The sequence below is a fragment of the Taudactylus pleione genome, unplaced genomic scaffold, assembly GCF_031769625.1.
Source record: "Taudactylus pleione unplaced genomic scaffold, aTauple2 ptg000360l, whole genome shotgun sequence".
NCBI lineage: Eukaryota > Metazoa > Chordata > Amphibia > Anura > Myobatrachidae > Taudactylus > Taudactylus pleione.
Genome location: NW_028284761.1, coordinates 4,264,308 through 4,292,228, shown reverse-complemented (window position 1 = coordinate 4,292,228; position 27,921 = coordinate 4,264,308). Strand labels below are relative to the sequence as shown.

The window sequence follows — 27,921 nt, the reverse complement described above, 5'->3', positions numbered from 1 at the left end:
TATATGGGGGTGTGATCATTTCATATAAATATTTGTCCCACTCTCAAGAGAATGACCCTGCTGAAGAATACATGGCCACAACATGTTGGGAAGATAGCAACACCCCTTTGTACTCCCTGCCCCTCTCGTTACCCCTCTGCACAGCACTTAGTAAATTACATTTATATACCATAAAAGACAACAATAATTTTCATTCATTTAATACTTTGGATATTCCTACAATACTCTATGTGTCTCCTTATAACGTAATGCAGGATACATGTTATGTACAAATTCCCTGGCAGCTAAAGTCATGTACTAGTGAAAGTAAAAAAAAAGACTTACTTGAAAACTGAATTGCAAATCCCGATTTGCTGATGTAAAAATCAGTGTCGAACTGTATTGTAACAACGTTAAGAGTGCTGTGAATTCCTTCAGGGATGAGAGAGCCGCTGATTTCTTTCAGTAGCATTTCATTATCCAGAGGTCCATCCCAAACCCGCAGGATGTCATGTGACGCCTCGGTGTCGAAGGCGAGGAACTGAAGACTGTAAAGACAAAAGGCAGCTGTACATAAGCGCGCTAAAAAGTAACACGTCGTATACAACCAGAAGACCGACCAGCACCACCATGTGTAGTTAATTTATTCTATATTTATTCAATTATATGGCTGTAATTGACCTTTGCTAGTTAGTAGCCTAGAAAACACTAAGGCAAAATTCATCAGAATGGCTGTCATAAGGGGGTATAAGGGGGTTAGACTGTTGATCATAATATAAATATTATACATATTCAAAGAAACTGGAATGTAAAGTAAAGAGACTCTTCTATAGATTAATGTTCTCACCACTCAGCAAAATAAAAATGTAAAAAAAAAAAAAAACATTTTTAATCACAAAAGTATTGGTCAGGTTACTATAAACAGCAATGTGATACGCAATGTGACCCACCATGTGACCTGCCATGTGACCCACAATGTGATACGCAATGTGACCCAACATGTGACATGCAATGTGACCCACCATGTGACATGCAATGTGACCCACCATGTGACACGCAATGTGACCTCCAATGTGACCCACCATGTGACACGCAATGTGACCTGCCATGTGACACGCAATGTGACACGCAATGTGACCTGCCATGTGACCTGCCATGTGACATGCAATGTGACCCACCATGTGACACGTAATGTGACACAAAAAATGTCAGTGATATTTTGTGCCTCATATTTTGTTATCAATATTCTTCAGTCCTGAAGTGCAGAATTGAAAACTGCCTGTGGTTTTAGCCCATACTGCCTGTTGTGGTGGTATCACTGTCCCCTACCCATTGCCCTCTCACCCCTTTTATATTACTTGTTTTTTAGCTGTCACTTGAAGGGGTGTTCATGAAAGCTTGGAGGTAGATAAAAACAATCAGCTCCAAACTGTCACTTTACAGGCTGTGTTTGAAAAATGACAGTTAGGAGCTGACTGGTTGGTACATTATCTCTCACAATTTTATTTATCTCCAAGATTTCATGAATACCCTCCATGATGTCCTCAGCCTTTCTGTGTGACTTGTCTCCTTCTTACTTCTCCCTTGATAACTCCCATTGCCCGCTGTCTGCTTTAGTTCCTTCTTGCCACCTTCTCTACAGTCACTGTCTGCTCCCATTATAAGTCTGTTCAAATTGTCTGTGTCTGTCCTATGACTCTGCTTCCATAGTATATGCTTCACCAGCAACAGTATGGTCTGTATGCAATGCTTCCTTTTGCCAGCCTTTCATAAGACCATATTGACTTCTTAAAGAGCATTGAGCTACATCTTCATGATACCCAATGTTGAGTTGGTCACCATCTCAGGTCATGTATTACAACCTAGGCTGTCCCAGAAACTGGGGACTCATTTTCTCGACTTAGACCCATATTCAATTTACCGGACTTTCCGCCAACATCGCGTGTTTTTGGAGAAAACACTTTCTGTGCGCCTCTTTTCGCCGTATTCAGTTTGAAAGGATGCGAAAACGGGACCCTGCGAAACTTAAACAAACGGAAAGTCCTGTCAGATTTGGGGAAATCAGCCTGACACCTCCCAAAAGATGCTCTGACATGGGGGTTCCCTATGGTACCCCCCGATTTGGCTTGCTGAAGGTATTTTGTGTTTTTAAACGGGCTCAGTAGCTGCTAAATAGCGTTTTTGTGTAAGTGGTGAAGAATAGTATTCTGGAGGGGTTTTTTGCTGAAAATAACTTATCCCAGCAAATTTGGGGTACTTGAAAATGGGGGCCAGCATATTTTAAAGTTGCTAAAGTGAAGCTGCAAGCCCCTGCAATGAATAAAACACCTGGGGCATACTTGGGGTCTAGTTCGCTAGTTTCTAACGTTGTCCCCCAACATTTTTTTTTGCCCCCAAATTCAAAGTGATTTTTTGGGGTGTCCTTAAGTGTTTATTTTTAAAAAATTGAAACAGTTTACCTTTGGGGGTCTGTCTGAAGGCTGCACGGGGGTTAGCGCAACGTTGCACCCCAAAACCCCAATTCTGCACTTTTTTCCGCCTGGTACATTGCATTGACTTTCCGCCTAGGCGGAAAGTCTTCCAATTTGAATACGGAGTAAAATCAAAACAGGTGAAAATCGTCAAAAGTTTTCTCCAAAAACACGAGAAAACGGCTTTTCACTTCAAATTGAATACGGGCCTTAGTGGACTCTAAATATCACATGACCTCCAGTCATCATACTCCACGTCTACAGCACCATCCAAATTCTACTGACTATTTGGTATCTATGTTTAGACTGTATGGGGCATATTCAATAGGCCAATAGGCTGCGAGAATTGCAAAAAACCCGCACATGCGATGTTTTTCCTGCAGGTGCGGGTTTTTTGCTATTCTATTAGGTGCGTGTTTTTTTTATTAAACAAGCGTCAGGAGGTTTTTTTCCACCCACCTCCTGATTTTGCTAAAATCGTTGATTTTAGGTTAAATAACTGACACTTGCTCTGACACCCCCGCAGCGCCCCCCGAGGACTAATTAAGCAATTGGAAGTATCCAATTAGCTTAAATAGTCCTTAATTACTTACCTCCAGCAGCGCTGTTTTCTGCTTCTTCTTCTTCATCCTGCGTCGGGAGCCGGCTCTGCTGCAGCAGCTGTGAGTATGTCAGTGTGTGCATGAGTGTGTCTGTGCATGAGTGTGTGTGTGTGTGTGTCCCGGTGTCAGTGTGCCCCCGCAGTGCTAGTGTGGCCCCCCCGGAATGGGCGCTAGGAGAACTACATCTCCCAGCAGCCCTTGCTCCTCCCACCAGCCGCTTGGACTCCCAGCAGCCCCCTCTCCAGTAAGAAGAGAGAGGGGATGCCACCGGGAGCCGCGGAGACCCGGGCAGGTTAGTGACTTTTTTTAAAAATTTACGCGGCGCGTGGTTTACAGTCATGAAAACCCTGCGTCCAATGTTTTTTTAATTGAATCCTGCAGGTTCGGGAGCGCGCATTCCCCTGGGATTCCGAAATTGGCCGCAAGGTTTTAGCCTCGCTAAACCTCGCGCCCAATTGAATATACCCCTATGTATTTAAAGTCAATATGTAGCCATTACTATATTTTATACTTCCACTATATCTTAACATACATTATTGGCCTTCACAACTGTTCCTTCCATGTCTCCACCCCAACTTGGCTACTGTACCCAGGGCCGATACTAGACATTGTGGAGCTCAGGGCGAAAGTTGCACCTCCCCCAAAAATAAATAAATAAAGAAATAACTTTTTTTAGATGGCGTTCCTCTCCGTGCCCTTCCAGAAAGGAGGCGTGTCCCTGCGGAACACCCCCAATTCATCACACTGTGGGGCGTGCCCAGCACTTACCTTACGGAGGTGCTGGGCTTCCCCCAAGCTCTCCCCTCATGGCAAATAATTGCCATGCGCAGTAAATCGCCTTACACAGTATGTCTTACACAGTAAAGGCCTTTATAACACATTATACCTCATGCAGTAATGCCCTTTATAACACATTATGCCACACGCAGTAATGCCCTTTATAACACATTATGCCACACATAGTAATGGCCTTTATAACACTACGGCACTGCCCTTTATAACACATTATGCGACACACAGTAATCGCCTTTATAACACAGTATGTCACACGCAGTAATGACCTGTATAACACATTATGCTATATGCAGTAATAACCTGTATAACACATTATGCCACATGCAGTAATGCCCTGTATAATACAGTGTACCACAAACAGTAATTACCTTTATAATACATTATCCCCAATTCAAATGACACCACACAGTAGTTCCTTATTCATGTTATGACACACAGTGGTACCCCTTTTACACAATGCCCAAATTAGTGTCCCTTATACACAAGGCACACCGTAGTAGTGCTCCTTATACAATGCCCACAGTAGTAGTGCCCCTTATACAATGCCCACAGCAGTGGTGCCCCTCACACAATGGCCCCAGTAGTGGTGCCCCCCATGCAGTGCCCCCATTAGTAGTGCCCCCAGTGGTAATACCCCCTATAGTAGTGCCCACAGTAGTAATGCCCCCTATAATAGTGCCCCCAGTATTAATGCCCCATATATTAGTTCCCCCAGCAGTAATGCCCCCATTAGTAATGCTCCCCAGTAGTAATCCCCCCATTAGTAATGCACCCTATAGTAGTGCCCACAGTAGTAATGGCCCCAACAGTAGTTCCCCCAGTAGTAATGTCCCCATTAGTAATGCTCCCCAGTAGTAATCCCCCCATTAGTAATGCCCCCTATAGTAGTGCCCACAGTAGTAATGCTCTCCAGTAGTAATGCCCCCATTAGTAGTGCCCCCATTAGTAATGCCCCCTATAGTAGTGCCCACAGTAGTAATGCCATTAGTATTGCCCCCATTAGTAATGCTCCCCAGTAGTAATGCCCCCATTAGTAGTGCCCACTGTAGTAATACCCCCATTAGTAGTGCCCACAGAAGTAATGCCCCCATCACTAGTGCCCCCATTAGTAGTACCCCCAGTAGTAATGCCACCTAGTAGCAATGCCCCTATAGTCGTGCCCCCAGTGCTGGTGCTTCTGAAAAAAAAAACACAATACTTACTTTAAGCTCCGCTCCTGCTTCCGCTGCTGTCCGGTACGACTGCGGCTCCACGTCCCTCCCATAGTGCTCTCTGCCGGAAGCCGAAGCTCAGGAGTGAGCTCCGGCTTTTGGCTGCTGCAGGGAGGGAGCCTGGTGCCCGCTGGTAACAAATCTCAGCAGGCGCCTGGCAAATGGAGCCTCCCTGCTGCAGCTAGCGTGGGGGACCGGCGCAAATTTTTTTTTTTCGAGGTTTTTTCTTTTGGGACTCAGTGGCGCCCTCTAGGGACAGGCGCTCCGGGCGACGGCCCTGTTAGCCCGCCCCTAGAACTCTCACTGACTGCACCATTGAAAACCCCATCTAGCCTCGGGCAAATCCAGTCCACAGAATCTTGCAGATTGGTGCACAATTGTTTAACCCTATTTTCTCATTTGCAACTACTGTGTCCCATGACCCACTCCCATTAGTATGTAAGTTCTCTCATTTAGTAATTTTCATTATAAATTGTTTTACAGAAATAGTTGTTCCATTCAGAATGTTAATACGGCAACTGAGAGGCACAGTAAGAGCTTGGTGCCAGTTGCTGTTGCTATCTAAGTTTAGATCAACTGTACATATTGTCTTAACTTTTTTTTTTTATTATTGGACTGTCATGATGCTGACCAGTAAATTGAGTGTAAAAAGCTAATCTGCTTATAGTACATTGGGAAAATAAAATATACATTTAGTTTCAACTATTTTTTTGTAGGACTAATAAACTAAATTTATCAAACACTTGAACTTTATTTTTTTTAACTGAAACAAATAGATTATATACATTATTTGTGGAAGCACTATTGCATGTATACTATTATTTGAATGTGCACAACATACTGTACTGACAGTTATTAAAACAAAAATATCATATTGACTGAGGTGTAGAGGTGATCTATAAAATAACTCAAAATGCTCATAACACATCTGCAACTGCAACAGGACTCTTGGGGGGAGATCTATCAAACTTTGGAGAGAGATAAACTGGAGAGAGATAAAGTACCAACCAATCAGCTTCTAACTGTCATTTTTCAAATACAGGTCCGTATTCAATTAGCGGCGAAAACGGCCTTTTTTTTCACCAAAAAAACAGTGATATTTTAGCCAAAAACAGGCGAAAATACAATTGGCGAAAAAAAACTGGAGAAAAGTTTTCTCCATCCCAGACCAGGCGAAAAAAAAAGCAAAATCCCTATTTTTGGCTAATGTGGTAGGGATTTCGTTCAGAACCCTTTGGACACCCCCCGTAAAGATAAATGACCCCCCAAAAAATTAGTAAGTTGCAATTTCTGGGTAAAAAAATAATAATTGAAAATGGTTTTAATGTATTGGGTATGATTTTCCGGGGGACGGTATGGATGTGTGAAGTATTTTAAACATCGCACACGTTCGCAGCAGGTGGTTTTTTACGGTTTTTAAAATTGCATTTGTACAACACGAAAATATATTTGCACTAAATTTACGTGGAACAGTTATATCCTGGAAAAAAATTGCTTCCTATCATTTACAACATTTTTATTTTTTTTCACCCAAAATTGCGCGGTCGTTTTTCGCCAAAATGCGCAACTTACAAATTTTTGGGGGCTCATTTATCATTAGGGGGGTGTCCAAAGGGTTCTGAAAGAAATCCCCACATTTTTAGCCAAAAATAGGGATTTTGCATTTATTTTCGCCTGGTTTGGGATGGAAAAAACTTATCTTCAGTTTGTTTTTGCCATTTTTTTGGGCGAAAATATCACAGTTTTTTGGCAAAAACCGTCCGTTTTCACCTATGGCGAAAAAAAACTGCCGTTTTCTCCGGTAATTGAATACGCCCCTCAGGTTGTAAACTGACTGTCAGAAGCTGATTAATTGGTCATTTCTCTCTCTCCACTTTATCTCTGTCCAAGGACTGATACATTTCCTCTTCGACACCCTCAGGTAGACAGAATAAAAGCTACATAATCATGGCAGATGTTATATACTTGGTGCTATTGTGAGCTTATGAAAAGTCTCATAAGGTAAGTCAGTCATTTCAAACTCAACCATCAATTATAGTCATCTTGTATTTACATACAGATGAGATCAGTTTTATGGCCAGAAATCTCCCATTTCCATTTGTCAATGTTCTTAAGAAGTGAACATTTGCAAAATAAAATTGCAAATAATGATAACAGGTAGTAAATCTGACAGTTGGATCCTGTTGCTGCCCTTGAAAATAATTCTAATTTTAAATATATTTTAATTCAATCATCATAAAGTCTACAGAGTGTGGTTAAGGTTACGCTTAGTGCTGTGAACACAAAGGGGCTAATTTACAGTTGAAATGTGAGATTTAAAAGGGGCACAATATAAATTTGGGAAGCAGTCGGGAAGCCGATGGACGCAATCCCGACCGCCGGCTTCCCGACTGTCTAATCCCAGCAAGGTACAACTGACAGGCGTCGAAATCCATACGCCTCTCATTTTACCTACGCCGGGAGCCCAACCCCCGGCATCCCGATCGAAGGTAAGCCACGGGGGAGGAAGGGTTAGGTTTAGGGCTCCCGGAGGTAAGCCACGGGGGAGGAAGGGTTAGGTTTAGGCTAGGGAAAGGAGGGGTTAGGGTTAGGCACCCCCCTGGGAGACTTAGGTTTAGGCAGCAGGGAAGGGGGGGTTAGGTTTAGGCGCTTAGAGGGGGGATTAGGGTTAGGCACTGGGGGGGAGGTTAGGGTAAAGCACCCCTAAGGGAGGGTTAGGGGGGGAAAGATTAGGATTACTTACCTTCAGCAGCAGTCAGGATCTTCACCCCTGCCGGGCATGCACTGTCGGGATTTGAACCATGCGGCTGGTGGTAATACATACAAATCCCATAAATTCATGCACAGTAAGAAGTGCAAATGCATTCCTATGTAGGTTCAGTGGCTTCACTAGGGTTGATGTCACCCAGTGCACCACTGAGTACTTGTTGATGCTCATGCAAAAGGAGGCGTGGCTCATGGCCACAAGGCTACGCCCCCCCTGGCGCATGACTTTTGGGGGCATGACCACTTGGCACACTCCCGTTAACGTCACACTGGGGGCTTGCTCATTGCTCAGCACTCTGGGAACTGCTGGGCAGCCCCCAGCCTCTCTCTACTCCTGGCAGTGTTACCACTGCTCATTGACACAATCGGCGGGGGTGACATCAATATTTTACTAGTTGTATAACAGCCACACTAAGAGTTAGATGAATAGTTAGATGAATATTCGCTAAAAATGTACACAGGGAAAAAACATATATGTGTAATAATGTGCATAGGTTGACTCAGAAGCATCTCAAGGCACAGCAGCTAAAAAGAGTAGAATTTGCACCTGGTGTGCACCAAGTACAGCAAGTATTGGTACGCCCACAGTAGTATACATGTAAGATAGAGATGTGTCTTTCCAGTGTTAGCAGTAAATGTAAAGTTGCATTACCAATTTGCACAAAGTAAAATAAATCCATAAAGTTTACTATACCGTATTCAATTTGAGGCGAAACGTCAGTTTCCGCGATACTTTTTCGCCGATAACATCATTTTTGCCTGTTTTGAGTTTCCTCCGAATTCAATTTTGAAGACTTTTCACCTAGGCGGAAAGTCAATGCAAAGTAATAGGCGAAAAAGTTTCGCCTATGAATAGCAGGCGGAAAAAAGTGCGTAATTGGGTTTTTGGGGTACAACATTGCGGGAACCCCCGAGCAGCCTTAAGACAGTCCCCTGAAGGTAAACTGCGTCAAAAAAAGTTTAAAAATAATCGGGACACCCCAAAAAAATTCTGTTTAATTTTGGTGTGAAAAAAAAAAAAGTGAAAACAAAAAGCCAAACTAACTCATTTAATTCTGGTGAGGTCCCCAAGTGGCAGGTGTTTTTTTCATTGCGCAGAGTAGCGGCAGGTGTATTTTTGAAGAATTTAAAAAATAACTTTTAGTGCCTCAAAATATGCTTACCCTCATTTTCATGTACCCCAAATTTGATGGGACCACTTTTAAAAACGAAATAAAAAACCTAAGTGCTCTTCTGCATCACTTCTTCAATGTCGGGAAAAATAACCACCTGCCGTATCTATTTAAAAAGCCGACTTTCTTCTACAGGCAAAAACAGGAGTACCCATAGTGATCCTCAATGTCTGGACATCTTTAGGGGGGTCCTACAATTATTTCCCGAAAATTCCCGTAATTTTTCGCCGATACACATTTCGCCTGATCCCGATTTTGCCTACTTTGGAATTGAATGCCTGCTTTGGAATTGAATACGGAGAGTAGCGGGCAGTACTTTTCCGCCTGGAAAACAGGCGAAGGAGGCGAAAAGTCCAGCAGGCGAAAAGTCTGGACTTTTTGCCTCAAATTGAATATGGGCCATAGATGGGAATAATATCAGCAATAGTAACAGGGTTGCTGATGGGGGTTAGTGGTCACTAATTACACAGGCACAGGCTCGATGGTGAGGAATGGGTACCCTACCTCAGCTACAGGGTCACTCCTCAGCCCAGCACACCTTCTGTGTGCTGGATTGTAGTGGTACCAGGGAGGCTGCTGCCTCTGATAAGTAGCAGCAGTCTCCTCTGGCTGTGCGGTGGGAAAGGGGGGAAGTGATCACACTGATCATGCCTTACCTGGCTTTGCCCTTGGGTGAGGGACACATGGTACCCTCCTGTGAAGCATGCAAGTTGATTTAACTTTTTTTAAGGAAGCGTAGCCATGCCTACTGACATTAGGTCACACCCCCAAATACTAATTGGGGCCCAGCAAGGCTCACCACGGCCCTGTATAATAATATAAAAAAAATGCAAAAAATGCATTTTTCTTAAAAAATAAAATAACTGTATATACAAACAAAACTTAAATTAACAAATTCAAACAACTGTTGTTTTCCACTTTAAATATCCAATGTCAATCTTCTTTCCTTTTTTAATATGTGTGGTTGCTCGGAAATGCTATTCATTATGATAATAATGTTCCCAATGATAATTAAGGATTGAACTCGCTGTGAGTTCAATCTAAGCATCGGAGGCATTTCTCATGCTTCCCATACTAAATTATCATTTCGGAAAGCTGCTCTTTCTGCTGAGACACCTTCTCAGAAATAGGGCTCTTTTCTCCTGCTCTTTTGGTCTTCTTGAACTCCTTGCAGCCTGTCTTTAAGGCTGCAAAGAAAATGAAAAATTAATCAGCAGGAGAAAAGAGTAAACGGAGGACGCTTCCCCCCTGCCTGCCCGTCAACCCTGCCAGTGTCTGTCCAGCCCAACTGCCCCCACCACCTTGTTGCTGCAAAGCTGCAACCACCGCCAGACTCTGTGCCTCCCCAACCCTGCGCTGAGACCAGAAGCCCAGCCGTGTCATTACCCCTGCCTCCGCTGCTGTGCCCTATCCCTTGCCCCAGCTCACAGGAAGACTGCTCGGGGGACTGGGAGGGTGCAGCTTGAGGTAAGAGGACATAGTAGTGAGGAATCTTTTCAGATCCCTCTGCTGCATTGGGTGCTGTATGCCATCTCAGGATGGCGTACAATTTCACTGTCATGTTCAAAAAAAAAAAAATTTGCTTTTTCACAACTTGATGAATTACATAATTTCCACTTCCCCATACTAGAGTATGGTGACTATGGAAATTATCGGGGGAGAATTATAACCAGGAGATATCAGTGATATCTCCTGTGTTACATTAATGATGAATAACCCTGACACTTGATTTCTACAAAAGTAGGTGAAAATCTTAATTTTCACCTGCTTTTGTAGAAATTAAGTGATGATGAATATGGCCCTAAGGGGTCCATTCATCATCACTTAATTTCTACAACAGTAGTTGAAAATTAAGATTTTCACCTACTTTTGTAGAAATTAAGGATTGGGGCTATTTATTACACAGGTGACCTATCAGCCCCGATCTGGACCTAAATTCATCAAGCTCTAAAAATATTTATGGCTGTGCGCAATCTCCGCTCCCTCGCTCCGTCCCGGGTTCAAATAGGGATCTCTTGACCCCTGTCAGGCTCATATTGCTGGACACCAGAGGTTTCGGCGCCTGCATGAAGCCAAGTACACGCAGGTGCACTAGCACTGCCAAGTCAGAATTGGCACTGCAACGGAAGTAGCAGTGAAAGAGACAGCGGAGACAGTTGATTTTTGGATCAGCTGTCTCTGCACTGGAGCAATGTGTAATTGCTCTGGTGAATATGTATGCACAGCTGCTACTCGCAACGAGTTGGATTCTTAACTTAACATGATGAATGGACCCCTAAATGAAATCCATAGGGGCGATTCAATTCAAAGCGATGTGGAATAGCCGCAGGAGGAAGCTCCCGAAACTATTCAATACACCTCACTGTTTGGGAGCTCTAAGGATATTTTCTCACCCCCCCCTGGGGATGCGAGGAGAAATTCGATCAAAGTGCTCAGCGCGCAGCTGTCTTTCTGCTTATCGCGGCGCTAACAGCTGCGCTCCCAGCACTTTGATCAGAGAATGCCGGTTAACGTGCCTTAACACCCTTGTTAAGGCACGATAACCAAGATTCTCCAACCACACAGCGCACTGAATTGAATAGCTTCGGGAGCTCGCCCCCTTAGTTAGTAATATTATGCATTTAATTAACTTTTGAGGGACTTATGGAATGCTATACAAATTGAAGAGTGTGATTCTTACACACAGAAAGGAACTTTACTTGGATACTGCATTTATGCATTTTGGGCGTTATCTGGCATTAATTAAACAGGAGTCACTGGAACAAATTTTGTGCGTTTAATGGGCATATAGATTAAAGTGAACACTGCAGAAACCAGCTGGCTTTTAATAGGCAAACATTAAATGAAACACTGCAGGATGCAGCCAAAATGTCACCATGTAGAAATACACTTGTGCTATCCAGTCAGCTGTAGTCATTGTTATATAACTAGGGCTATTAAAAAGCAAACAAACAATGCAGAGCAAGTGATAAAAAAATGTTACATAAGATAAAAAAAATTTAAAACAGTGTTCCGTAGTATTTTAAAATTTGCAATTGAAGGTTTATATAATGTTACATGTAACGCAGTTTATAGTGCTTTACCTAACAATATTGCCCAAATCCACTTCGATTACCCAAGTACAGCGTAAATTATTATCATATGGAAAAGGATATCCAGGGGATAAAATTCTGCCAGATGATTCTCCTTTGAAACGGCCACCACATTCAGCTAGAATAAAGCAGAATAATAAACACAATAAATGGAGTTATGTATCATAGAACAGTGCAATACGAACTTTGCAAAATAACATAATCATTTTAAGATATTGGGGTTGATGTAGTGAGCAGTGAAAAGAGGGAAAAGTTGCCCTTAGCAACCAATCAGCTTTGAGGAAGCATTATTCAAGTACCGTCAATAAAATGATAGGCAGATACTGATTGGTTTCTATGGTAACATCTCTACTGAAACACTTCTCCACTTTTTTCACTGTTTGATACATCTCCCCCTTACATGTTAAAGCTAGATACATCTCCCACTTACATATTAAAGCTAGACACTGACATGATACTCTTGGAAGTGGTGGTTCTGCAAAGAACTGAATGTGGCTTGTTTGAGTCCTTATCTTTTTATACAATAGCCCAACTTAAGATTGACGTAATTTTACAAAACATTTTGATAGCATCTCACCATGTTCTCTGGAATATACAGCAAGTCCCTCTATCCAAACTCACTTTATAATTTCTCATGATCATTTTTGTGATTCCCTCCCCACCTGATTCAACTCTAGTCCCCGGCCAGCACTCTAAATGCCCCTACAACTTGTATAAGTTTTGGATGTACTGTGGGGACAAGTTCAGGCCATAGATTGGTGCAATTGGACAGAAACCTAGCCCAAATTACATATCAAGGTGGACCAGACAAAGATGTAAAGTTCTGGTGAGACCGTGTTAGAGTTCCCGGGCTGTGGACCTGATTTACTATGTGCACAGGCACAGGGAAGCATGCAACTAAATGCAAATACAGCAGGAGGTGTCTGTAGGAAATAGACGTCTCCTGCATGCATCAGCGATCAGAGTGCAGCGTCCGTAGATGCTGCTTTGGATCACCAAGCTGTAGCTTACACAGCCAGGCCATCTGAACCCTTCAGTCAGAGACAGGAAGTCTGAGTCCTATGATGCAGACCCTGGGCTTGGCATGACTTCAAAACTGGGAAGACATGCCCCTTTTGTACAACGGTCTTGGTCAGTGCCCCCGCTCTGCCCCCCATACGCCACAGCAGGTCAATCATGCTTCGGCTAAGGGGGTACTGTGTGCGATCACATAGAACCCGTTCTACACATGCGCATAACAAGTCCTGTGCAATCACAAACCCACAAACATCGGATATAAATTTAAACCCGATGGTGGGCCTGGTTCAGTAGGGATCGCAATTGCAACAGCGTACGCAGATCGGTCGATGGTGCGTACTGCACATGCGTATGCAACGCAAGCGCGCATGAGTTAGCATTGTGATCGCTCTGCGATCACCTACGCAGATACAAGCCATCGCAGACTGTGTGACATCGGGTCAGCGTTTGGGGGTGGTGACGGTGGAGTTGTCGGGCAAACACAGGCGTGCCTGTCCGTTTGAATGTCGTTACTTGGGCGTGTATAAATTAGCCACTGCGACGGCATATGCAGCTTGTGTACTCACTGCGTACGACGAGGTTAGCAATTTCTGAGTAAGGTCAGACCTGCTGTAATTGTGCGTGAGGGGCCAATGTTATTCGATGTTCCCGATGTATACACAGGGTTGCAAGGTATTACGGATGTGCTAAAGTGGTAGTGGGCATCTCTATGCTGGCTTTGCAATTGCGGTCCTTAGCATATTTTCCCAGCATACCTGCTTGAATAATCGTAGCTGCGATCGCAATAGCGATCCATAATGAATCAGGCCCAGGGTTTGCAAATTTTTATTTTAATACTGGAATTTAAAGTCTACAGTATGAATAGAGATGAACGGTGATTGTCAATTCATTCTGCTATGTGTTCATTTTGGGGTTTTAATGGGAAAATCAAATTTTGCCAGCAAAACGCGTGAGATAAATATTTTCTAGAACAGTTATGAAAACTTTGCTCATTACTTACATATTCCTAGTATACATTATTACATTAGCCACCACCTTTCCATATTATAATGAACAGTGACAGTGTTACACACATACTAGGAACAATCGGTTACCACCTTGCCAGTAAATTGTATTTACATTCTAGTGCCTAGACTTTAACAGTAATGGGTCCACACACTTCTAGGTGCAAACACATCCAGCTTCTTTGCATATATTGAGTGCGATTATTAATGTATTAATACAGAAAAATGTTTGAATAAAGTAAAAATGAATAATATTTTACCAATACAAGATGGCAGAGGATAATCCCATGCCCGCCTCTCGCCAGTCATGCACTTTAAGAGGCTGCTTCCATGCAGTGTGTAACCTGGGTTACACCCGTATATGATGGTGCTGCCGGCGAAGTGTCCCTGGTCACTGATTTTGTAACCAAATTGAGGCACGCCAGGGTCTTCACAATGTGACAGCTCAAAACCTTTGGAAAAAGAAAAACACAAACACAAATGTTATGATCTAAACATATTGTACAATGAGTCACACGAAAACAAAGTATAACCATCCTTTAGCTACATTATATTTCTGTAATATACTGAACAATATATAAAGCATTATTATTAACATTATGCTATAGTGCCAACATACTCTGTAGTGTTTTACAATTGATTATTTACTATAATTTAATATAATTACTAAACTATGATGATCAAATGGCATAATCCACTAATTATTGTTGCTTAAAGCGGTGCTACTATATTTGCTCCGATTGCGGTATCGTGTTCTAGTGATTGAAGGTTACAGGTCTTACACTGTTGTTTGTCAAACTGAATAGGAAAAACTGTTACAGTATATGTTATATATATTGTAATGACACATCAACATAAAACTCCAGCAGTATATTAAATCTATTCTAATATAATAAGAACGTTGTGTCTGTCTGTTTGTTCCAAGTTGGCGCAAAAACTACTAAACCAATTTTCGTGAAAACTGCATCATTTTGTAGTGGAAACTCTCGATCTGGCAAAGTAAAGCTCAGCAATAACATTGCAAGACATAGGTGTGGCTCCATGCGCACGGCTGGTAAGGGGTGGGGGGAAAGGTGCTTTGGGCCAATGGTCACTTGAATAGGATAGGCTACATAGCAGTCTGGGCACATGGTACACAGTGACATTGATGTGAGTGGTGGGTGAATAGGAGAGGTTACATAGCAGTCTGTGCACAGGGCACACAGTGACATTGGTGTCAGTGGTCGGGGAATAGGAGAGGTTACATAGCAGTCTGTGCACGGGGCACACAGTGACATTGGTGTGAGAAGTGGGTGAATAGGAGAGGTTACATAGCAGTCTGTGCACAGGGCACACAGTGACATTGGTGTAGTGGTGGGAGAAGAGGAGAGGCTACATAGCAGTCTGGGCACAGGGTACAAAGTGACATTGGTGTGAGTGGTGGGAGAATAGGGGAGGCTACATAGCAGTCTGTGCACAGGGCACACAGTGACATTGGTGGAGTGGTGGGAGAATAGGAGAGGTTACATAGCAGTCTGTGCACAGGGCACACAGTGACATTGGTGTGAATGGTGGGTGAATAGGCTAGGCTACATAGCAGTCTGTGCACAGGGCACACAGTGACATAGGTGTGAGAGGATGGTGAATAGGATAGGCTACATAGCAGTCTGTGCACGGGGCACACAGTAACATTGGTGTGAGTGGTGGGTGAATAGGACAGGCTACATAGCAGTCTGTGCACAGGGCACATAGTGACATTGATGTGAGTGGTGGGTGAATAGGATAGGCTACATAGCAGTCTGTGCACGGGGCGCACAGTGACATTGGTGTGAGAAGTGGGTGAATAGGAGAGGTTACATAGCAGTCTGTGCACAGGGCACACAGTATCATTGGTGTGAGTGGTGGGTGAATAGGACAGGCTACATAGCAGTCTGCAGACAGAGCACACAGTGACATTGGTGTGAGAGGTGGGTGAACAGGAGAGGTTACATAGCAGTCTGTGCACAGGGCACACAGTAACATTGGGGTGAGTGGTGGGTGAATAGGACAGGCTACATAGCAGTCTGCAGACAGAGCACACAGTGACATTGGTGTGAGAGGTGGGTGAACAGGAGAGGTTACATAGCAGTCTGGGCACAGGGCACACAGTGACATTGGTGTGAGAGGTGGGTGAAGGCACTGCAACCACCAGTCTGTATAGCGCTGCTGGTCACATTGTGAGTGTTATTGTGTTAGTGAGGGCAGGTATTGATTATAATGTATTTTGCATGTACATTAAGTCAACATGTATTTTCCAGTGTCTGCGGTATACATTTATTTTATTTTTTAAATAACAACAATGACAACCTGCATGCAATCCCACTGAAGTAACTATGCTTTCAAAATAGTACTCACTGGTATAAACCAATTGGAAGCCTTCATCATTCACTTCTGAGTCTGAGTTAAATTCCAGCCACAGATGATTCGATGTACTGCTCAACGTCAGCCCCCTCAAAGACACTCCGGTAAAAGCTCCCAATAGGTGAACAGTATTGTCCCTCCCATCATATATCTGTAAAACAAAGAGAATGTGTAAGCATTTTAAATGTCACAGAGATGACTGATATTTTACTATATTGTAAATACAGAAACTCAGACTAAGAGAATAGGGGGTATATTTACTCAAGTGCAGGGTTTTAGAAGTGGAGGTATTGCCCATAGCAGCAAATCAGATTCTACTTAACATTTAACTAGTACCTTATAGAAGATAATAGCTAGAATCTGATGGTTGCTATGGGCAACTTCTCCACTTCTAATAACCCGCACTTTAGTTAATATACTCCTAGGTGAGGATGCACGGATAGTTGGTAGGAAAAAAGTTCTATAGCTTTTTGGTCCATGGTTAAAAGTCACAATAAATTCGGAAGTCCTCCAGATATATTTAAACATGAAAGCAGTATTGAATCTACATCAGGCTTATTTCAGTAGCCCATTTAAGGTGGCACATTGGCACAGTGGTTAGCATTGCCGGCTGTCCTTGAGTTAATTTCTGACAAGTGTGCTTCCTGTGTTTGTATGGGTCACCTTCAGTTCATCTGGTTTCCCATCATGGTCCAAAGACCGACTCTTAGGTTATTCAAGTTCTGACTAAACCGATGTTGGTACATGTGTGACTGTTGTACATAAACCAAATTGTAATTTCCACTGTCGTAAATTCTTTGATAGTATTCAGTGCCGTGCGCTCCACGCAAATAAAATAGAATATTAAAACATTATCAAGAGCTAGTTAACCTCCTTCCCTCCCGACTTTAAACTTCTTTTGTAAGCGAGATAAGAATAATTAGATTTAAAGTCTTCTAATAATGTTCACTTGTCAAAGTTTGCACAACGGGATTAAGAAGGGCTACACAATAGCGATAATAAAGAATCAAGTTCTACTAAGCTTTTGTGTAGTATGAAGAGCTTGACAAGGGGAAACCTCTGATAGATGAAATGCAGAGGAAAACAATATAATAATAAAGCAAAAATAGCATTTACAATTATGGATTAGAATAATGCATAGCATGACACTCAGCAGATACAATTGCAGTTGTGCTTTTAGTGATCAGCCCCATTAACCAAGCAATCTTATAGCCTGTACAATATCACACTGTTTAGGCTGCTAATTAAGTGTTGGACTGACAGCTGTATAGATCTGATGCACAGCACTTTAAACGGTAACCCCTATTGCAGGTTATTGTTCAGTAACATCTATCACATCAGATTGGCCGCCCAGCAATAGTATCATCATCTTCCCCGTAATATTTATCCACGTTCCTCAATATTTTCTCATTCAACAGAAATGACAGCTATAAATAAAATAGCTGGTACTGATCGCGATAAATTATAAATATAGATGTTTGTCATTTTTATTGAATAATTATTAGTTTAGATGAGGATTCATGCTCGTAACACCCCTGAGCCCCCCTTTTAGTATGAAATATAAATCACCAATCAGATAATAGCCCTATTTTTTTATCAAAAACTCCCTCCTTTAGCTAGCAACATGATGTAATGTGGCGAATCAGCTAATTAACTGTTTGCTTTTATAACATCATCTTTTTACAAGATATTAACAAAATTGATAATGAAGAGGATTTTTTTTTTCATCTTAATGATTTAATACTCTCTGATATTTAATCATTGTTTTAATGTGTTCATACATTGTTTTCGTTGTTACAGTGTTTGTTTTGAATTACCCAGTTATTGTTTTATGGTATGACTGCAGAAAATACTGCAGGGGTATCTATACATTACAGCAAGTTATAGTGTTCCTGCGTCAGAGGAAGTACAGCATTTCCCAAATGTGTAGGAAAGGTACACGTTAGCCTGACTGATTCATCTATTTCATCTGTGAACACCAAGGATCGTATTTATGCTGGTTTACTATGAAGATTTTAGTGCAGTTCATTTATTTTATTAAAGTCTTAACTTACGCTTTGGTCAATAATTGCAAGCATAGGGATTATGGAAGTACATTGCTCATACCATGCCATGTGCCAATACCATAGGTGCAATGTTTACTTTATTAGGGTCGTTCCATGGTAACTCACATTACAAAGTGATATAGCAAACAATTAGCAACTCTTGTATACAGTTTTTTTTAAAACACGACCTGTCTTCTTATTTTCTCAGTAAATAAAATTATCACATAAATTCATTTTGTTGTTGATAGCCATACATACATATACTTGCTATGTCACTTTGTAACGTGAGTTACCATGGAATGACCGCCTACGCTATTGTTTTGCCTTGTATTTGACCTAACAGAGGTTCCTCTATTTGGTGCTCTCCATACAATACTAAAGTAATATTCATTTGTCAGAGTTAATTGTCTTCTCAAATAGTACTTAAGAGGGGGCTCCATCTCTGGAGAACTGTTTGTTTTAGACAAAGCTGATTCTTAAACATGTGTGCAGCTGTGGAAGCCACAATTCAACGTTTGGTGCCATTAGCCCAGGATATTTTTTTTAACTGAACAGACAATCCGGGAAAGTAATCTGCCACTTGTAACTGAGGTTGTTACATAGTTGGTCTGAATGGAACTGAGTGATTTCCAACAGTTGATTTAAATGACAGGGAATGGGAAATGGGATAGCGGGTCGCACCAAGACTCATATATTTCTAGAACTACCCTGCTATTTATCGATAAGTATCTTAATTCTCACAATAAATGCAGGGGTGCAACTCAGTGATATTATATATCATACTAACAAACAGGAAAAAGAATCCCCATGGGAGTGCACAATGTCTTCCCATAATAAGTGTAATATATAACTTTTATTATTTTAATTAATAACCACCAGGGGTCAGGGAACTTTTTTACCTTTTACCACCAAATATATTTAGATATGCCGACATTACCCCCTTGATTTCAAAGGAAGGAAATCATATAGTAGTTCCCCCATATAATGCCCCTGTAGTAGTGCCCCCATAGTTATGCCCCTGTAGTAGTGCCCCCATATAATGCCCCTGTAGTAGTGCCCCCATATAATGCCCCTGTAGTGCCATTGTACACAAAAATAACACTTACCTTAATCCCGGCTCCTGCATCCACCACCGTCCTGTCCGCCCGGCTGCTCCTCGGAACTATGGGAGAGATGTCATGACGTCTCTCCCACAGTGCGCATGGAGAGAGGCGGAAGCTGGAGTTCAGAAGGGAACTCCAACCTCCGGCTATCGTGGCGCTGCAGGGAAGGAGCCGGGCGCCCGCTGGTTATAACATCTCAGCGGGTAATAACATCTCAGCGGGCGTCTGGCTTAGAGCCTCCCTGCGGTACAGCTGGGCATGCATATGAATCATTCTATATGATTCATATGCATGCCCGGCTGTCCGTCCATTACCCCCAGGAATTTAATTTTTACCCCATGTGGGGTAATTTACCCCTGTTCCCTGACCACTGACCTAAGTGGTAAACTTTAAAACACAGCAAAATACAAAACAATATGGGAAAAAATACTATGTTTAAAATACTGATAGATGCTCAGTTGTTTGTGTCCTTAATATTAATACTCAATGGTATGCTGAATGTACAGTATGGAGACTTTTAATAAGAATACAATGGTGCCATATAATTGTAATTCAACCTTATATTTTAATATAAAGGCAAATATCTACAATATTAATAAATTAATGGGCATCCAGAGATATCCATGTCCTATAGTATCTAATCAGATGTGCATAAATATATAAACATACACTTTGTATTCCCGTATATTTGTTAACAGAGTAATCTCCCTGTGTTTACACCATGTATAGATAAGTCCTATATACCATGGGTTATAATGAGTAAGTATAAATACTCCTACACACTGCTAACACACCGCTGGTCAGTGATTAGCCCTATAGTATTACTCTGTTATATACACCAAGCACATATAGTATATGCTTACAGTATCTGTTTAAGCGGGTATCAGATATATATTCATATATAAGTGCCAAAGCATATATAAGATATACAATCTGTGCTCCGCTATTGGGTATCGTGTGCTACAATTAAAGCCCCATAGTAAGTATAGTATGTACAGGGCTACAGCGTGTACGGCAGCGTGGACGGCTATCAGCAGTGCTCCGCTATCGCGTATCATGTGCTACAACTAGAGCCCCATAGTGAATGTACTACACTATATACAGGGCTACAGCGATATCCGATAGCGGACACAGATTGTATATCTTATATATGCTTTGGCACTTATAAATGAATATTTATAAGGTTATAATTAACTAAACATGTCCATCATACACTCTTTCACTCTCTGCAGCAAGTTGCTGAGTTGAGAAAGTGGTGCTTCCCTAACTAAACAGGGAAACAGCAACAGCAACACTGCTCCAAAAGCCCTTAAATACATTTCAGTGAAACTAAAATAATGTGAAGAGGCTGTTTTAGTAAAAAAAAAAGATGGATAAATAGAGGGGGCTATTCAGATCCGGACGCAAAGCAGCGCACTTTCGCTGCCATCAGGGGCAGGGTATGCAAATTTCATGATCGCACGGCAAGGCTTAAGGACGCCCTCTATGTCTTAGAGAGCGACGGCAGAGTGAACGCACGCCGGTATAAAGACGCCCACTTTTCTTTCTTAGTACACGTCATCTCCAGGAAGTGTGTGATTAATCAGTAACATCGAGAGCCATCGGAGCTGCACGCAGCCATTGAGCTCGACCCTATCCCGCCGCAAGCACTGCGATCACTGAAATACAACCAAGTGACATGTACAATAACGCCTCCATGCTGATTATGCATACCCATAAAACGCCATTTTGACGCACAGACACGCCTGTGTTCGCAGCACCACTCCCCCCTTCACAAGCACCTTCCCCTGTTACCACCCACAAACGGCGCTATCTGTGACTCAAAGTAGGATCCAGTCTGCGTACTACGAGCGCATAATTCCTGAGCACAGTGAGTGTCTCACGCCTGCGCATATTGACGCATACGCAGACGGGCAACTATCGGCCATAGCGTGCATTCACGGATTAGCACCCAGGTCCGAATCAGGCCCAGAGCCCTAAATAATAAGCAGTGCCAAAAATAAACAGCAACTTAGCACACATAAAATTGGCGAATTCTACCACAAATACACTGTGCGGACATTACACAAACTTTTAATTGATAGTAAGCAAATTAAATGAAAAAGAATATAGGATTTCAGTTAAACATACATTGTAGTATTATACAACTGACAAACTTGTGTGTACTTTAATCTAAATTAGAAATTAATTTTATTGTACACTTAATTTGTAAACAAAGTTGTAACATTTTGAATAAATGCGAGTGATCAGTTTGCCTTGGGGCATGACAGCAGAACAATGGAAAACAACGGAAGATAAATTACTTTTGAAATGAACTTGGAATGGGGCCGGAGTTGAAGACAACTGTTCTTGAAAAACTAGTGAAGCAGCGCACAGTCTTGTGAAAGCATTTCGACTACACCATACTGAGAATATATTCAGCAGAGCATCAGGATTTCTTATCCATCATTCGGGAGAATTAATTACACAGTGCATGTTCAAAACGACATCTAATATCTTGTTAACTGAACTGAAATATTCCATGCTTGAGTAGAGGACTTTAAGGATAAAATGCAGATACTATTACCCAGACCCTGTTTCATTATTACAGTAATCCTGCCCTAACACTCCTGGCGGGTGAAGTTGTAATCTCGGTTAGATGGTGCTTGGATGACATTTACTGCAATATATACATATAAGTAGACATTATACAGGATTTTAGTGTTAAGCATCATGGTGGTCACTCAGAGTCGGTCGCAATCGCTGAGCGCTCACAACCGACTCGATGTTGCCCCACGGGGCATGCGCACGATGGAGCCTGCTCTGTCATGCGCATGCGTGAGACCCGGCTAGCGACGGACGCTCGGTCGCTAGGGGTCTCGCAGCAGAAGGGGCGAGCTGTCGATGGTGAGCTCAGGGAGGACAGAAACCTCCCGTGGAACAGAAGGGAGGTTTCTGTCCTCCCTGAGCTCCTGTTTGGGAGGCAGGCAGGGGGCGTGCCTGCCCAAACGGAGGCGTTCCCGCCGGGACACTTGCCGTTTGGGGGCGGCCCCACTGACATCATTGCTGATGTCAGTGGGCAGCTTCCTGCTCGATGAGAGCAGGATGTCCCCTGGGACTTACGAGTGCCCAGACCCAACCTTAGAGTCTGGTCGTAAGCCCCAATGGTCGCGATGGTCTTGACCATCGCGACCATCACCCATGTCGGTCGCTAGAGCTGTGGGTGTTAACCCACAGCTTAGCGATCAACAAGGAGGTGGTCGTTCAGGATGCAACCGGCCGCCCTGATTCAGCGCAACCGCTTGCAACTAACGACCGCCTCTGAATGAGGTCCCATGTTTGAATCAGAACAGAGGTGTAACAGATATTGTTTTGTGCAGATCATCTTTCCACTGAGCACATAACATAAGCGCAAGTAGGACCGCCGACAGCCACGCCAGGCCCAGGTGACAGGGGGCATGGCCTAATCACGGGAGGAGTGGCCACATCCCCTTAGAAAAAAAGGGGAAACATTTTTCATTTTTGTAGCACCACGAAGAGGCGCGGTGCTACGCGCTGGGGAGGGGGTTGCTAAGGGCCCCTCAGCCCGCTGCACAGCCAATGGGGACGCGATCAGCGTGATCGCTCCCCACATAGGCATAGGAGACTGCTCCGGCTGCTGCTTTAGCAGCCTTGAACAGTCTCCCAATGCAGCCCAGCACACAGCAGCGTGTCCTGGGCTGCTGTGACGTAAGAGGGAGGGGGGAGCAGTGCAGGACCCGGGCCACCGCAGGTCCCTTCCAGCAAGCGCGGGTCTAGGTAATTAGTACCCGCTCCATCTCCTCTCGGTGCCCGTGAGCGCACGCCCCCCTCCATATTTGCCAACTTTTATTGCATCTTAGTGAGATTTGGAAAGCATCACTTACATGCATGGGCGTAACTACCATAGGTGCAAGAGGTGCAGCTGCTATAGGGCCCAGAGCTTATGGGTGCCCATCTTCCTTGTCGACGTTATATGTGTTATATACATTCGATAGTACATAGGGCATTTTCAAACTTTTGCTATGGGTCCTTCAAATACCTAGTTACGCCCCTGCCTATATGTGTGCTGCATTAGAGGGCATGTAGTGCTCCTATGATGTAAAATAGACGTATGTCCAACTGTAAATAATCCACAGAGCAGATACATAGGTCAGCTTTGAGGTTGCTATATTTTCCAAGTTATATCACAGCAAGATAATGAGGTTGGGATGCAAATACGATAGGAGGATGTGTTTTAAACTAGGTATTTAAGTTTTGCAAACCATGTGCTGTTGTCACAGTAAATAAAAAATCTGCAATTATGTCAGCGTTAATGTAATAGATATGGCGCTGCCTTAGTAAACCTTGAACAGATAGTAGACATACCATAAATAAAATTGTTTTATATCAACATATGCAAGTTGAACACATGAATGTATAATGATATCTTTAGTGCTGCTCGAAATGTTACTATTACACCACTGATTACATTGCACCAGGAAGTGCAGTGCGGCTTCTGGCGGTCATGTGATCATCACTTCCGGGTCAGATCTTTCTACTAACCGTACTACTAATCCTCCTTCTAGTGCCCAGCCCTAACCTCCCCATCCACAACCTAAACCCATTTCACATGTTGACCTTGTGAGCATGAAGGCATACAAGGTCATCCCTAGAAAAAGGGATGTTTGGTTCAACCCGTGCACTCACGGGGTGAAGTACTGAAAAATATATAAATGTTAAAACATAACTTTTATTATATATTGATGATCATAAAATGACTTACAAGACTAGATTTACAAACACATAACTGTATGGTACTATACCTTATGTCATCAGTTATGTGTTTGTAAATCTAGTCTTGTAAGTCATTTTATGATCATCAATATATAATAAAAGTTATGTTTTAACATTTATATATTTTTCAGTACTTCAGCCCGTGAGTGCACACACATAGAGTTCTTGTGTTTGGTTGTTCCTTCAACCAAACATCCCTTTTTCTAGATTATACTGTACTTAATACTGATATGTGACAATTGTAACAAGGGGTTGTTGTGTAACTGATATTTAGTTACATTTCCTTACTATTTATACCCTCTCTTTCTGATCAGTGTGGTGATTTTTTTCCACTTTGTTTCCCTTCCCCCATTTTCATGACATGTAGGCACATTGCCTGACGACATTTTGACAATGTTGACATCATAACGTCGACACTGTGGTGTCAAGATTATAATTGTCAACATTGTTGACCTTTTGACTACATCCCAACAGTACTTATGTTTGTGTGTACTGTATGTGGTTTTATCATTGATCAGAATTAATAAAATAGCACATAATGTCCCAATTACAGAAATGAGGGGTCACTTTGAAGTTGTATGTCAATGCCTGTATACGGTCACTGAACGCATTCAGATTTCTAGGGGTAGTTTTACTAAGGATCGGTTATTGGTGTCTTTGACCAATAGAGATGTGCAGTTCAGCTCTGCAGAAATCTGAATCCACACAAATTTCGTGAATCCGGACAGATCTGAGTCGCGATCCTGCTCTCCTGAGGAGATCCAGACAGATCTGAGTTGCGTTCTGATCTTCCCACGGTTTGAAATTTGGATTGTAAATCCAAATTTCGTTCTTTTGGATTGCAAAAAATTACATTATTTTAGCTGTTTTCAAAAAAACATTTAATCAATTTAAAAAAAAAAAAAAAACCAGATTCAAAACCAAGACCAAAACACTTGAGGGTGATTTTACAAAACCAAAACACGAAGATTAATCCAGATCCAAAACCAAAACACAGGGGTCAACGCACTTCTCTAGTTTTTAAACAGCAATAACAATATTCCCACCACGGCTCTGTGTGAAGTTTGTATATTCTCCCTGTGTTTGTGTGGGTTTCCTCCGGTTTCCTCCCACACTCCAAAAATATACTGGTAGGTTAATTGGCTCCCAGCAAAATTAACCCTTGTTTGTATGTGTGTGTGCATGTGATAAGAAACATAGATTTGTAAGCTCCACTTGGGCAGGGACTGATGTGAATGGCCAAATATACTCTGTACAGCGCTGCAGAATATGTGTGCGCTATATAAGTAACTGGTAATATATAAATAATAAATAAAATAAATATTACTGTTTTTAAACCACGCCTTAGTAATTCTGCCACCTATAAATGTTGTACATGATGAGCCTCAATCAGAGGTGGGCACAGTCTCGGGATTTGCACAGTTGAGCGATTATTACTACTGTGCGTGTGTCCTGTAAACTCCTAAGTGCATGTGTACCACAGAGTGTATGCAGAGACTGCTATTGCGTATGGGATCGCTCCCATTTGAGCTTGCAGCAGCATGTCTTGGGCGTTCCTTGATGGAGGCCATGTTTAGAGAAAATTTCAGGAGACACTGCGCCAGCTATAGGCTGTTGTCAATTTTGATGGTGCACTGAAGGTGGAGTGTTTGAGTCCACCGGCGGATTTACACTGGGCATCTCAGGGCTTGCACTGTCTGAAACTGGCATTTGCATACTACCACCACAGTGACTCTATGTCACAAGTTTTCCTAATAAAATGTAAGCTCCACTTATGTGAATGCCAAAATATTCCCTGTAAAGAGCTTTGAATTATGCAGGCATTGCATTGTAATAAGTAAATGTTTAAGGGGGTAATGCTGCCCTAACTTGCATTACTCTGCTCAGTCTTGTGAATCAAACCAGACATGGACAACAAATGAAAATACAGTATCTAAGTTCATCATCGGATACGGGTCAATTTTTGCATCAGGTGCATCATTTTTTCATTGGTATTAATGTGTGTGCCATGATAGGGTGCTAAGATGTGGGTGATCAGTGGTAAATGCAGGATTTCTAGAGGGTGGTTTCCAAATGCTTGATTTTAGAGCGAGTGTGGCCAGTCCCTGGACATATATGTACATATTGGGCTCTATAGCAGTGCATCCCTAACAGTGCTTGTTTTCCAGAACTCCTAGTTGGTGCACAGGTTACTTATTACTGGCTGATACATGTTAAAAGATCCACAGGTGGTGCTAATTATTTCATTTGTGATACATGTAGCACTAGTAAAATTCTATTATATTACTATTTCTACTGTGGTCATGGTATGTACTGGGGAGGGGGGTTTCCAGGCAGACGGAAACCACCCCTGCATTTGCCTATGGTGTGTCATATTTGCAGCATATCCAGGACCAGCGATCACAGTAATTAGCCTTTAGATGCGGCAGTAGGGCCATCCTGTCTGAGCTGAATGTTTTTATTGCAGATGTGGGCTCCATTCCAGACCATGGGAGCAAGACCAGGAGTCTGGGGGAGCAGCAGAAAAACCTAGCACTGCCCTGGACATATATGTACATATTGGTCTCCTTATGCACTGTATAGTGTATTACTATAAAGTATTAATATTTACCCTATTGATGGTCTATAGCAGTGCACCCCTAACAGTGCATGATTTCCAGATCTCCTAGTTGGTATGCATTTATTACTAGCTGACACATGTTAAAAGATCCACAGGTGGTGCTAGCTATTTAATTTGTGATACTTAGAAGAACATGCAGCACTAGTAAAATTCTATTGTGGTCATGGTGTGGGCTGGGGAGGGGGTTTCAGGCAACCGGAAACCCCCCTGTGTCTGTCTATGGTGATCTTTTTTTCACAGACCAAGTTGTTTTTGTTCCCCAGATCTACTGTACTTTGTGTGCACACTCCTCGCCAATTGCCGACACTGTTAGCATATCAACATTTTATCAGTGTCAACATGTTCAATGTAGACATAAAGACCATGTCAACATTCTTACGTCTACATAATAACGGGTGACAAAAAATGCTGAATCCGGCTATAGGTATGAGCTAAAGGTTTTATTGCAGGCCAAATTAAAGCAAATTGAATTTCTTTACCAATTCATATATTAACAGCAATGTCTGCAGTATAGCTCACTCAGTTTATTGTAATGGCTGAGCAAAAATATTCACAAAATCTTTCATTACTTCTGGCAACTGACTATAAAACAGTGATGAGCGTTGCAATTTAAAACTTAGATTTTAATTAGTGTAAATTAAATTTGTTTGAGACAGATTGCAAAATGATTCAGCACCATCACTGAAACCATCCAAACTGCGGAGAGGAAGAAGACACAATCATAAACAATATTCTGAACTGTATATAAATGTGAATTGTCTCAGTGGGTTGAGATTGACAGATGTGAATGCTCCTTTCTAGCTGAAAATTGTGTCAGTATAGAAGGGGGGCAGCTTATGATACCTGTAACATAAAAGAAGAGGGAGGAAGATACAGTATAATGAAGCTTGGC

At 42.4% G+C, this 27,921-nt stretch overlaps 1 protein-coding gene across 1 annotated transcript in view; it reads right to left on the bottom strand.

The window, feature by feature from the left end:
• CSMD3 (CUB and Sushi multiple domains 3) overlaps positions 1-27,921 on the bottom strand; it is a 1,208,248-nt gene that overhangs the window by 450,095 nt on the left and 730,232 nt on the right. The window contains exons 24-27 of the mRNA XM_088444368.1: positions 16,483-16,639; positions 14,370-14,561; positions 12,080-12,206; positions 325-527 (exon numbers count right to left, since the gene is read on the bottom strand). Of these exons, the coding sequence (XP_088300494.1) occupies positions 325-527; positions 12,080-12,206; positions 14,370-14,561; positions 16,483-16,639 (679 nt within the window). The remainder of the gene's footprint in view (positions 1-324; positions 528-12,079; positions 12,207-14,369; positions 14,562-16,482; positions 16,640-27,921) is intronic.